The sequence below is a fragment of the Anopheles nili genome, chromosome 3, assembly GCF_943737925.1.
Source record: "Anopheles nili chromosome 3, idAnoNiliSN_F5_01, whole genome shotgun sequence".
NCBI lineage: Eukaryota > Metazoa > Arthropoda > Insecta > Diptera > Culicidae > Anopheles > Anopheles nili.
The window spans coordinates 44,609,284-44,622,133 of NC_071292.1; the positions used below are offsets into that span (position 1 = coordinate 44,609,284).

Here is a 12,850-nt window from a genome sequence, read left to right on the forward strand (position 1 = left end):
AGAAACGCCATCACCACCCTCATCGCCATTAGCTAAAACCGGCGAGAAGAAATATTTCCCGTACCGATCGCCACCTCGGTATCCTTCCCAATGTTCCAAGTCGACCGAAACGACCTTCCTGACACCTACAAGGATGCGGATCTGTAGCCAGGAGGATCAGCCGTTGTTCGGCACTCGCACTCAAAACCAGGGTACGAGCACTGATCATGGGAATGCTAAAAACGTGAACCCTACAATGTTGCTCAGTCCATTCAGTCGCATGTACGTCGAATCCTGTCAACAGCAAGTCACCACCAATGCGTTGTTTATGCCGGCAAGATCCGAGATCGGAAGTGTTTCACCGACTCCACCTCCAGTGGCATCCTTGCGCAAGATGCCAAATGGAACCGATCTGTCGGATCGTCGGTTGAGTGCTCATACGTCGTGTCCGGACGTGATCGGTCTTGGACTTGTGCGAGAGAATCCACCGAACATGGGCATCATCAGCAGCCAGCAGTTGTATTCGCAGATCGGGCAAGCAGTCGAAAAGGCGCTGAAAAACAGAACCATGCCCTCGTTGACCACTATGTATGGTGCACCGACGACGATGACGTTCAACGCTTTCCACGGATACGACAGTGAGCTGGAGAGTGTGACGAGCGATGGTTCGTCGTTGGATGCTAACCAAAAGGAAGCGCCTGGTCGCCATGGCAACGGCAGAGTGATCTACAGAGTCGACGCTGAGCAGCCAAAACAGATGCATCGATTCGTTTGCAGCAGTGCGCAAGATGGACAGGCGTTGCAGCAGAAGCAACCGCCACCGTTTCGCAATGAGCGATCGCCAAGTCTCTCCCCGATCGTCTACCGGGACAATGACAGTGAGGATGAGATTCTGTAACGCCGGCTGTCCATTGATCAGATAACATGTAACGGTGCGATCACAGTGTAAAGGTACCTTTTCGTGGGAGCAAAAACGTACCTTTACTAAACGTTATATGCTTTGGCGCTGAGCGATGAGTTAAATGACGAATTTTATCCATTTAGTACTCGCAGTAGGCATTTCTGTGTAACGAAAAAAAAAGAAATTTTGCATCGACTGTAATTGATTGCTGCTCTTATTGTAGGTAAAATGGCAAATGCTAGCGTGGGGTGTTATTGATTCCGGTGCATCAAATCGTGTTCAAATCATCTATTTAGAATATATTGTTTTTTTTTTATATTTTCTCTTTGTTCTATATTACAAGCATTATGCAGCCAGCATTATAGAATTGTTGGTACAATCCTTATGATAACACTACGAGAACTACAATTTATAAACGGGAAAACTATTTAAACCCCAATATCCTAATCGAATATATGAGATGTTATCGTTGTATCCAACGGTTGATGGTTGTATCGTTCAATATTTTGTACCAATTTCAATTCAACTCAAGATCCAGGCCTATGTACTAGCTAATTTATTTGTTAAGGCGAGCAAATTATGACCAACAGCCAGCCTTCCTTTAAATAAATATCGATCGACTGAAACATCCTATTCTTGGATGTTAAAGACGTACATAACTGAAATTATTTAGCGAAACCAATGAAGATTCTCAAAAAGATGTATAATAAATAATCAATTATGTTGTGCAGTGTCTGTTGATGAAATGTAATAAAAAAGTAAAAAAAGAACTTATATTAACCCCTTCACAGTCCTTCAATTTTGAAAAAAGGGTCGAAAAATTGTCACCCTTTTTAATTTGTGGTTTGGAAAAAGCGTGAAAATTCATAAAATTAAAAGTTGTTATTCATTTTTGTTGAGATTATTTTATAAAAATGATAATTGCTTCAGTGTTTCAGGAAAATTAGTTAAAAACTGCTTGATTGTTTTAAATAGCAATCAATTCTTTTATTTTAGTGATAACTTAATTTAAATTTCATCGTTCATTTTCCTTTGCCAGGTGTAAGGAATGCTATTCAGAGTCTTACAATAATATTTAGTTTCTTTGCGTAATTTTTATCGCACTTGCTTCTGCACAAACAACAAACTTTGCACTCTCGTGACTTGAGTCAAAAAGTTCAAAAGTTTTTTTTTATATTTTAATGACGACCTGGCCGTATTGTTCTTAAAACTAAATTTCTTATTCATAAATACATAATTCATTCATTCTTATTTTATAATTTCGCATAGTCCAAGGGTGGTGGGCATTTCCTTCCATCAAAAAATTGTAATAATTTATAATAATTTTACAATTTAAACAAAAAGTAAAAAATCACAACACATATATTCATGGAGCATCTATGCATGCTCATAAAAAAAGAAATTATAACAGTGCACAAGGCAAATGATGAAGAATAAAGTTAAATCAAAACCGGCCGAGAACTGCTCGGGCAAATCTGTAGATGAACGTTTGCATGCAACAAATCCACAAAAATCAAGCCCACGGGACTCTCGTCGCTAAGCGGTATCGATTCGACGTCGGATTTTGAACGCCAAAATCGCCAAATTTGAATTCGCTAGTAACGAGAGATCATGCGTTGAAGAGGATGCATGTACCAGCTGGATTATCGCATTAGATTTAATGGATTTCCCCTCCAAATATTATCGGTACATATCGTCGATCTTTCTGCATGATAATCAGCATCCCATCTCGTTTACTTCATTTGCTATTGATCGCATCGTTCTAAGCACACTGTAGGATCTTCTTAAGCGTCTTATCTTGCTGGTCATAATTCGGTCGCAGTATTTTGCCGGTCGTAATAAATTATCCGGTTGCATACATTCAATTCTTTTACGATACAAAACAAAGCTGCAAACTGTGTGCGATAAATTTGTGTTATTTTAACCACTGTTCTCCATATCATTGAGCATCTTTTTACCACAAGCCTGTATGAAAAGAGCGGGATGATCAGACACGGTGTCCAACTAGCACGCATCACTCCATAGTTCAGGCAAAGATCACCTCCTACGCTCGCCTGGTACAAAATAATGTAGCTTGTCCTTGTTGCGCACACGTGTTTCTCCAGTTATCCGAAATAGTAATCTTTAAGCCCATGACGCACGCTTTTTATCAGCAGTGCCAAATCTAGCGTCGTTGCGCGTAGTTTTTACGCACGTGGATTTCACAAAATTCTATCGATGGTCCACCAATATCGGAACGATTTCGAAACCGTACTTGGTTAGGAGGGTCACCGGAATTTATACGAAAAGTGGTAAAAAGATGCTCAATGATATGGAGAACAGTGGTTTAAGTAACAGAAATTTATCGCACACAGTTTGCAACTTCGTTTTGTGTCATAAAAGGATTTAATTTATGTAGCCCGACAATTTATTACGACCGGCAAAATACTGCGACCGAATTATGACCAGCAAGATAAGACGCTTAAGAAGATCCTACAGTGTGCTTAGAACGATGCGATCAATAGCAAATGAAAGTAAACGAGATGGGATGCTGATTATCATGCGCCAGAAAGATCGACGATATGTACCGATAATATTTGGAGGGGAAATCCATTAAATCTAATGCGATAATCCAGCTGGTACATGCATCCTCTTCGACGCATGATCTCTCGTTACTAGCGAATTCAAATTTGGCGATTTTGGTGTTCAAAATCCGACGTCGAATCGATACCGCTTAGCGACGAGCGTAGGCTTTATTTTTATGGATTTGTTGCATGCAAGCGTGTATCTACTGATTTACCCAAGTGCTCGGTCAGTTTTGATTAAACTTTATTCTTCCACAAGTGCCTTGTTATTATTTAATTTTTTATGAGCATGCGTAGATTCTCCATGAATATATGTGTTGTGATTTTTCACTTTTTGTTTGAATCGTAAAATTTTTATAAATTAATACAATTTTTTGATGGAAGGAAATGCCCACCAGCCATGGACTATGCGAAATTATAAAACAAGAATGAATTATGTATTTATGAACAAGAAATTTAGTTTTAAGAACAATACGGCCAGGTCGTCATCAAAATATAATAAAAAACTATTGAACTTTTTAGAAAACTATTGAACTTTTTAGAGAGTGCAGAAGCAAGTGCGGTAAAAATCTACGCAAAGAAACTAAATATTATTAAAAGACTCTGAATAGCATTCCTTGCACCTGGCAAAAGAAAATGAACGATGAAATTTAGATTATGTTATCACTAAAATAAAAGAATTGATTGTTATTTAAAACAATCAAGCAGTTTTTAACTAATTTTCCTGAAACACTGAAGCAATTATCATTTTTATAAAATAATCTCAACAAAAATGAATAACAACTCTATAAAATCTCAACAAAAATGAATAACAACTTTTAATTTTATGGATTTCCACGTTTTTTACAAACTACAAATAAAAAAGGGTGACAATTTTTCGACCCTTTTTTCAAAATTTAAGGACTGCGAAGGGGTTAATCAAAACTGTCCGAGACCGAGCACTGCTCGGGCAAAACCGTGAAGAGGTTTATGGTTTCTTATTAGTTATGGTGTACTTTTTGGTTCCTGTTTGTTGTAGTAAAAATGCCAATATAATGTGAATCACAGTTAGCACATTGGTCATTAATGGTCAAATGTTAATGGATTCCTCCCAACATTATGCATCCTTTTTCACTTATATCAGAACCATTCGAACAATCAGAAAATGCAATGTTACTAAAACAAGAAGCATTTCCAGCAGCATCGCAGATAACCTTAAGCGTAAGGATGGCAATTCATTTAAATTTCGACCAAATTCTTAACACAAAGTAAAATGTTATTTTCTTCAAGAAATTTATTTTTAGTGTCTTTTCATACAACAGTATTTTCTAGTGCATCCGGTGTAACGTGTAATAATACTAATTTTGCTTCAAGCGGCTCCCTCACAGTCTTTCTTCATACACAGAACTTTCGTCCTCGTCCTCACTATGATGCTCTTGTACCTCTATCCGTTCAACTACTTCGTTGAATTTTACATTTTTTGGCTCGCTTGGTTCGGATGGTGATGCTCCACGCTGGACGGTTCCGTATTCATCTTCCTCGTCTAATCGATTAGTTAATGATCGGGCCAGCTGATTTGTATCCTCTGATTCTGCAAAAATATGCATCACAAATTAATACATATAGTTAAGATGCTGAGCTACCTCCCTTCGTACCTTGCATGGTGATTCCCGCAATATTGATGGATATTTTACGATCTAGCTTCTCCTCTGTAGCGTACGTGTCTTGCTCCTTTCGCATGCCCAAATTTGTAGGAGATGATGGCGGAGAAGGGTCGAAATCGTTTTCCAGCTGTACTATATCCGAGGAACTGTCGGTGGAATTTTTCCCCAGTGGCCGCAGGAAGCGCATATAAAGCACACTGCCAACAATCAGACAGATCAGAAGTAATCCTCCCAATACTGATGTTGCAGCTATTAAGCCGGTGTTGCTGGAACTGCCAGTTAATTCATCTGGACATGATGGACACGACGGATTTCCATTCGCGTAACATACGGCTTCATTGAACGATCTTATTGCTGAAGCATCGAGTTCCGGTAACGCCATTCTGATTGCGCTATACAAATGGAATAAATTGAAATAATTCGATTAAAATAAATAATATATTTAAATTCAACAATTATCGAAAGGTATTAAATCTCACCTTCGTATCGCATCTGTATGGTATGGTTGATGGTTATCGTCAAGAGCATAAACCAATAATCGCACGGCACTCTTGCTATCACCAGCTTGATGTCCTTCAAGAACTCCGTAGGCTCGGATTTGCGATGGTCGTTCTAATTCTGGTATGAACGCCTGCCGAAGAACCTTCAGCTTGATGGTGCTCTGACGATTTATTTGCTCGATAATTTCCGCCGCCGCTGTCCCGTCACCATTCGCGATAGTAAGAAAGGCGATTTGATCCTCACTCAATCGGTGCACATTTAATGCAATCGTTGTACTACGCCCATACACGGCACCGTCACAATCCGTTGCAGTAACCGACAATTCCATCTGATTGAAGTTACGCAAGGCTTCGATGACCGGATAAATGGAGCCAGTGTGGGGATCAATTGTGAAATGATCATTTTCAGCTAAGCTATAGCGTATTTTTGCATTCAAACCTTCGTCCGCATCGGTGGCCTGTATTAGCGTCAGTTCTGTCAGCATAAGTTTAGTAGCTAGTGAAGGCTCCGGAAAACCGATGTGCTCCGTATTTCCGGGAACCAAATCAGGCTGCGTAAATACAGGATCATTATCATTCACATCGTCCACGATTATGCTGATAACGGTTATATCCGACGCGTAGTTAATTGTATCCGTTTCCACCAGAGAACGTCGTACAATCGATCGTCGGACCGTTTCGTTTGACTCGTCGATTTGTTGGCATTGCAATTTCAAGATCAATTTAAACTGTGGAACTGTCATTCCACCGAAGAGTAATTCATTCTCACGATCGAAACTCCTTGATGCCAGCCAGTTGGTTTCGGCATCGATATAAAAATACGCCTGTTCAGGATCGGTAGGATATTCGCTGATCAGTTCGTATGCACAGGATGGTGATATACGCGTTGGGAAAATGGTTCCATGAGGCATTTCTTCATCCAGATGCTCCACCTGCAGCACCTGTTCGACAGTGATCTTCTTTTCGCCCTCTGTACATTCATACTCATTTAAAACATCCAACACTACACTCGCCGTAGATTGTTTACCAGCAGCCGAGTTTGTTGCGTGCACGAGAAATTGATACACTTTTGGAATGATAGGTTCCGCGATAGATAGCGTTCCTTCATTTGTTATGGAAAGATGAGGCTTTAAATATGCTGTTTAAAATAAACAAACAAACCAGAAATTCTTATTATCAAGGAATATGTACTAAACTCAGATTTGGTAGATAAAAACACTCACCATCTACACCATCTAACCGATGCTGGACAACGGCCGTTGGATCCTTCACCGTTGCTGTCACAGAACCGATAATACCACTGGTATCACTTCTCAACTGAAAGCGATAGTTGCCGTAGGCGAACACCGGTACATCCTCAAGTGTTCCTCCTGTCGTGCAGTTTAAGCAACCAGAACAATCCACTATCGGGGGCAAAGGTGTACATGGAGCTACAAATATAGTGAGTAAAGTAAGTGGTTAAACACGTGATGGACAGTTTGGTGACTTATCATACATACATCCGTCAGGAATGGTGAGCACAAGGGAACACGTGCCTTCAATATCTGTTGCTGCTTTTGCCACCAGAGATAGATGAACCAGTTGTAACCCTTGAAAATCTGCTAAAGAAAGTGAGCGAGATAGCCGCAGCACTACTTGACGGCCGGTTTGCTCGATAGATAAGAAGTCCACGTTTGATTCATTCACGGTCACAAGGACTCCAGCTGAAAAACTTTCTTCCGTTATCGCTATCGTGTCGGGTAGTACCAATCGAAGGTCAGTGTCAAACGATCCAGTGTATAATGGTTTGGAAAAAACCGGTGTCGGTAATTCACGGCTCACAATCACGGTCGACTCGATGGTGTTGCTGTTTGGATTTTTTAGAGTTACGGTAAATTTGAAGCGTGTCCTGGAGCCCAACTGCTCCTCGGATACAGTTTCATTGAGCTTAAACTTAAATAGATCATCTACTAGGAGTCCGTCAAACAATTGGTAATCATCTCCAGCTAGGTTCCATTGGTAGCCTGGTTCGGTGCTGGATTCTACAATTCGCAGTTCTGATCCTTCCGCGAAAATGACATCACGACCACCGATTTCGATATGTCCGTTAGCATGTGTTTGGGCGAATTGAGGTTGTCGGACCATTTTCACATCTATTACGACGAATGCCGTTGCCGATTCACTTCCGGGATTTGTGGCCTGAATGAAGATGCTAAAGTAGCTCCTGGAGATAAGTTCGCTCCAGTTTATGGAGTCCGCTACGATAGTCAGCTCGACAATTGATCCCACTCTTGAAATGGCAAATAGGGCAGCATCTATGCCGCCGATTCCAACTTCGGTATTTTCTGAAAATGTTCCCGTACCCAATGTGATTGTTTCCGGCAAGGTTAGGTCACTTGACCCTTGCATAACGCTTCCACTGTACAGCAACTTCGAAAAGGCAGGAACGATTATATCATCCAGCTTAAGAGTGACCACAATGGTCGCTGTGTCATCCGCACTATACGCATTGTTAATGGTCATTATGAAGCTCAATAAATCACGCCCCTCAATCGCTACCGATGGGATGCTGTCGTTTAAAGACACCCTAAATTTGTTGGAATCAAAGAGTTCTACAACGAAGAAATCTGCATCACCCTCAGAGGCGGAATATTGGAACGTTGGCAGTATCGTACTCGATTGCACGGTGATGGTGTCGCCTGCCGAAAAGATCACTTCCCGTGTGCCTTGTTGCAGAGATCCTCGGTATATTGATTTCGTGAAGACAGGTGTAACGGCGAGCGTGTTTTCTACATCAATTATCAGTGAACATTGCGATGGCTCGCTACCAGGGGTCTCTGCTTGCAGAATGAGGCGATAATAGGCATTTGAACGGACCTGATCCCATTTAATGCCCGATCTCAAACGTATGGTTACTGTTGGTTGACTCCCAGGATCCATGGCTTCGAAGAAGTTATTAGACTCTGCGTCGATAACGGTGAACTTGGTCGTATCCTTTACGCTTTCGCTTTCCCATGCTATCGGTGTTTCGCCAAAGTCTACAACCGTTTGCCCTTCGACTATTTTTCCATGAAAAGAACTGCTAGTGAAAGCGGGCCTTTGCTGGCGTATTATTTTCACCGAGCACGATGCCAGGGACGTTTGGTTGTTTCCAGGATTACTGGCTACGATCACAAATCCTATTTCAGATCGAAGCTTAAGCTGTGCCGGAGTGACTTCATCACGTAGATATACGCTAAGGATATGTTGATCGCTCGACTCGGTGTAACGTACAAGGGAACTATCGTCACCGATTATGCTATATTGCGTTCCCGGTACGATTGTTTGTGGCAGTAGGGATATGTTATTATCGAAGTTAATTTCTTTTCCATTTTCGTCCACCATACCCGTGTAGATAAGTTGTGAAAACTCTGGGGTAACCACGTGATCAACGTCTACCAATATGGTGGTAAATCCGGAAGCCATTCCCGGATTGGTGCACTCGATAAGAAACTCAAAACGACTTACGCCATTCACGGAGGTTTCGTCCAATTCCTTTGCCAGTTGGATGGTTATTATTCCTTGCTGGCGTTGCACGATAAACAGATCTGTATTGCTGTTCCTTATAGCAACAGTCGCCGAATCGACATAACTACCCTGTTCTAGGGTGATTTGTTCAAAAGGAACCAGTTTGAGCTCATTATTCACCCGTGATTTGTACAGAGGCTTTTGGAATTTTGGAATTTTAGCGTATGGTTTCTTTACATAAACTATGACGGGAACAAGCGCACTAACAGACGCTTCTCGTTGTGTGGCACTCAACGTAAACTGGAAGTGTTCTCGGCTCTCAAATTCGTTGTCCGTAAGGGGTGCCCTCAGCGTGATTCGAACACCCTCGGTGACGGGCACAAGAGTATTCAGGACAAAGAAACTAGCATCTTCTCCTTCGATCGCATATTGAGCAGTATCATCTGCAGTATCTGACGAGAGTTTTGCATACACATCCTGCGTTAACTGTTTCGATTCGTCGATCATTCCGTCGTAGATCAAGCGCTCAAATTTCGGAGCTGCGGCTCGAACAACTTTCACACTAACAATACAATATGTTTTCTCCGTGTTCGGGTTACTCGCCTCCACCGTTAAAGGAATTTGATCGATTCCTTGCAGCAGTTCACGCGTTACGTTTCCTCGCAAATACAGTCTAAATACGTTTTCCGGAAAATACTCCTGAATATCGAAAAAGTACTGGCTGTCGATAATGCTTATCTTTGTAGCACTTGAGATGGATTCTCGCACGAATTCAACATTTGGTAGACGAACTTCTAGCGTTTTCGCAATCAGTTCTCCTTCCAGGAAGGGACTCACAAACTTTGGAAGCACTACCGGGCTACGAAGCACTTTAGCAATGACCACAGCATGCGCCACTTCTTCATTTTCCAGGCGCGCTACGATGCTCACTAGTATGTAGCTTTTGTCCGCCAGCTTCTCCGGAGTCACGTTGGAAAGTATCGTGATAACACCGCTACTATCCGCGCTAATCGACACCAGCGAAACGTCTCCTGAATAACTGAAATCCAATCCCTGGACGTAGCTTCCAGGCTCAATTCTCACTGTCGCCACATCCAGCAGCCCCGATTCCGTAATCGTGCCTTCATACACTGTCTTTTCAAAACGAGGGTTTTCGGCCTCATTTTTCATGACCGACAAAACTAGTAACGTTTCACCGGCACCCACGGTTGGCTTGTCCGCTTTAATACCCAACAGGAAGAAACCTTTTTCCTTCAGTACAGCATCCGTCAGCTGGCCAGAAGGAGCGATGGTAACTTGATTGTTGCCAAAGTTCATCGTAAAGTATCTCGCATCATCTCCAGTTAGCTGCACCTGTACGCTACTATCGCTACTCGACGCTACAAGCCTTATTGGCTGCACGCTGATAACTTTTCCACTATCGATGGTTCCAGTGTAGAACGATGCCTCGAAAGAAGGGACGACTTTTGGTTCAACCGTCAGTTCTACGACCACTGCCGTCCATCCGGCACTATCGGCACCCGTACGGCTGGCAGATAAACTAAAGCTCAGCAAGCTTTTGCTCTCTGGGATTTGTGCAGTTCCTCGTAACGTGATCGTGGCACTATTGCCATCTTGCGCAGGTGTAGCTAGGAAGTATGCTGCATCTTCTCCAGTCACTTCGTAGCGTACTGTTGAATCGTAAGTTCCTGACACCAGGTTGACTCGGAACGGCGCAAAACTATCGCCGATCTTGTACGTGGTCCTGTACAGGCTTTGCTCAAAGACTGGTGGCACTATGAACGTGATCACGGGATCTCCAGATATGGTCAGCGTTGCCTGCGATGTTCTAGCCGGAACCCATTCATCCTAAACAGGGGGCAATTTTGTGAATTCAAGCTTTGAAAACCACTTTAAATCCTACTTACCCTGGCAGTTATCCGCAGCGTGATCGGCGGCTGAATCTTCGTTAGCGTTTGTTTCGTGATCAAGTTTGCCACAAATTCCGTGCGAGACGATCCGCTCGATGATGTCACGAGGAAAATGTCATTTTCATCGATGGAAAATGTCACCTTGTTCTTCGTTATGTCGTAATCGTTTGCCACAACCCCTTGTCCCTGGAAAATGTATCCTTATAATGGTCATCCATCGAACGTTTGCGAAAACCTGCCGTTATTCCTTACGTTAGCCACGAACTGCTGAATGTTGAATTCTCTCGGAAGTGGTAGTGGCACCTTAATGTCGTACGACTGCATGCTGAATAGTGGAGAATGGTTGTTTTCCTCCTTTATCGACTGCCGGAAAGTCATCTCACGAACAGCGCCGGATGCGCAGGTGAAGACGACCACGTTGAAGAACACTAGCTTGTCGTCTAGCTTTTCGTAGTTCGTAAACTGCTGGTTTGTCGTCAGTGTCAGCTTGCCGTTGGTGATCTGCGCATCAATGTACACTGGCAGATCGGTGGCCGTCGCTTTGACCGAAACCGAACGGATGTTGCTCACGTCATGCTGCGCCAGAGTATATCCGCTTCCGACGGTGGCTGATATTTCCGGTCCAATTGGGAACTGACCACCGAATGTTAAAGTGGGTGATGAGCATTCTGTACGAAAAGGACGAAAGCCAGTGGTACTGTACTATTTAGATTAAACTAAGACCTTACAAGCTTCACTAGCTCAAAGGCTCAAGGACTTAATCATGATTTGTGACACCCACGACAACGGTCGCGATTCGCTTTCTAATGCCAATCGGGAGTATCTACACCGCCAATCGTATTTGCGGTTTCAACAATACGATAACAAGTTCCGGCAATAGTAGACCATTATACGTTAATTAACCCTGATAACACACGTTTTACTGCTGAATAAAGCGTGTTTGTAACCATATCGGAGTCGATGCGTATACGACAAAATACACAAAAGGCAATGGACACATGTGCACACGGCAGCCGGCATCATAAAACGAATCTAACATCTTCTTGCACCTGATTGTTAAGTGACACCAATCTCGCTCAAGATTGTGATTGCGTCCACTGTGGGTGATTCACATTATTTTTTTGTTTTTTTACATCTCCATCACATTTCCTATTGATCACAAAGAGATACTTTGGTTTGCCGAACGAACGGCGCAATCCATCAAAAACGTACTGCCACAGTTGCTGTGGCGGTCATTTTAATGGGTTGTTTCAACAACCAATCAAGGAATGGCCGATGATTGTACCTGTCACCGTGATAGCATCTCTTTTTTGTAACTCGTTCCACTTTGTCGGAATATTTGCACTGCTGTTTAGTATGACAGTCGCAGGACGATATATAAATTTATGGGCAATGAAATAACTAACATTTTGCAGCAAAACTCGATAAGAATTCGCATACGAGATAATCTTCCTCACCTTGCGCACTGACGGATGGAAGAATAAACAGCACGAAAATCACGATTGAAAATCCTCTAAGGACATTATCATTTTCTCTGCCCATTGCACGGCAAGCACACTCTCATGGCACTGGAGAGCGTTAACCGAGGTAACTGCTATTGAACTCGCGACGTTTCACCGTGTGTTTAGACTTTCAGCCGGGTTTTATTTCGATTTTTAGCACTACACTGACCGATCCGACATGCGCGTCCTTTTAGTGGTGTAGCTGGTGAACAACTGGCCAACCATAGTTATCGTAGGCTCAAAGCGGAACTGCTCGATGCCTTCCCCCCGGCTGTATGACCAGCAATATCGGCTATTCGTTGATTGATTCCGTTATCTGATAAATTGAAATCAGATAGCAATTCAGTGCGTTGTACTGGGAAATA

General features: G+C 42.5%; 1 protein-coding gene across 1 annotated transcript; it reads right to left on the reverse strand.

Moving 5' to 3' along the window:
• Nucleotides 1–4,775: 4,775 nt before the first annotated feature.
• On the reverse strand, nucleotides 4,776–12,525 carry LOC128724408 (uncharacterized). The gene is made up of 8 exons (XM_053818134.1): nucleotides 12,441–12,525; nucleotides 11,236–11,651; nucleotides 10,981–11,169; nucleotides 7,087–10,921; nucleotides 6,811–7,017; nucleotides 5,567–6,725; nucleotides 5,079–5,479; nucleotides 4,776–5,014 (listed from the first exon to the last, which is right to left on the reverse strand). The coding sequence occupies exons 1-8, from the start codon at nucleotides 12,523–12,525 to the stop codon at nucleotides 4,806–4,808; spliced, it is 6,501 nt and encodes a 2,166-aa protein (XP_053674109.1). The 3' UTR covers nucleotides 4,776–4,805.
• Nucleotides 12,526–12,850: the final 325 nt, after the last annotated feature.

Bases quoted from the DNA above. Each gene is read 5' to 3' on its own strand.
- LOC128724408 (XM_053818134.1), bottom strand. From the start codon at position 12,525: ATGGGCAGAGAAAATGATAATGTCCTTAGAGGATTTTCAATCGTGATT. The intron at 11,170-11,235 runs GTAAGGAATAAC...TACATTTTCCAG, and splicing joins TTCAGCAGTTCGTGGCTAAC to GGACAAGGGGTTGTGGCAAA. The intron at 10,922-10,980 runs GTAAGTAGGATT...CCCCCTGTTTAG, and splicing joins CGCTGCGGATAACTGCCAGG to GATGAATGGGTTCCGGCTAG.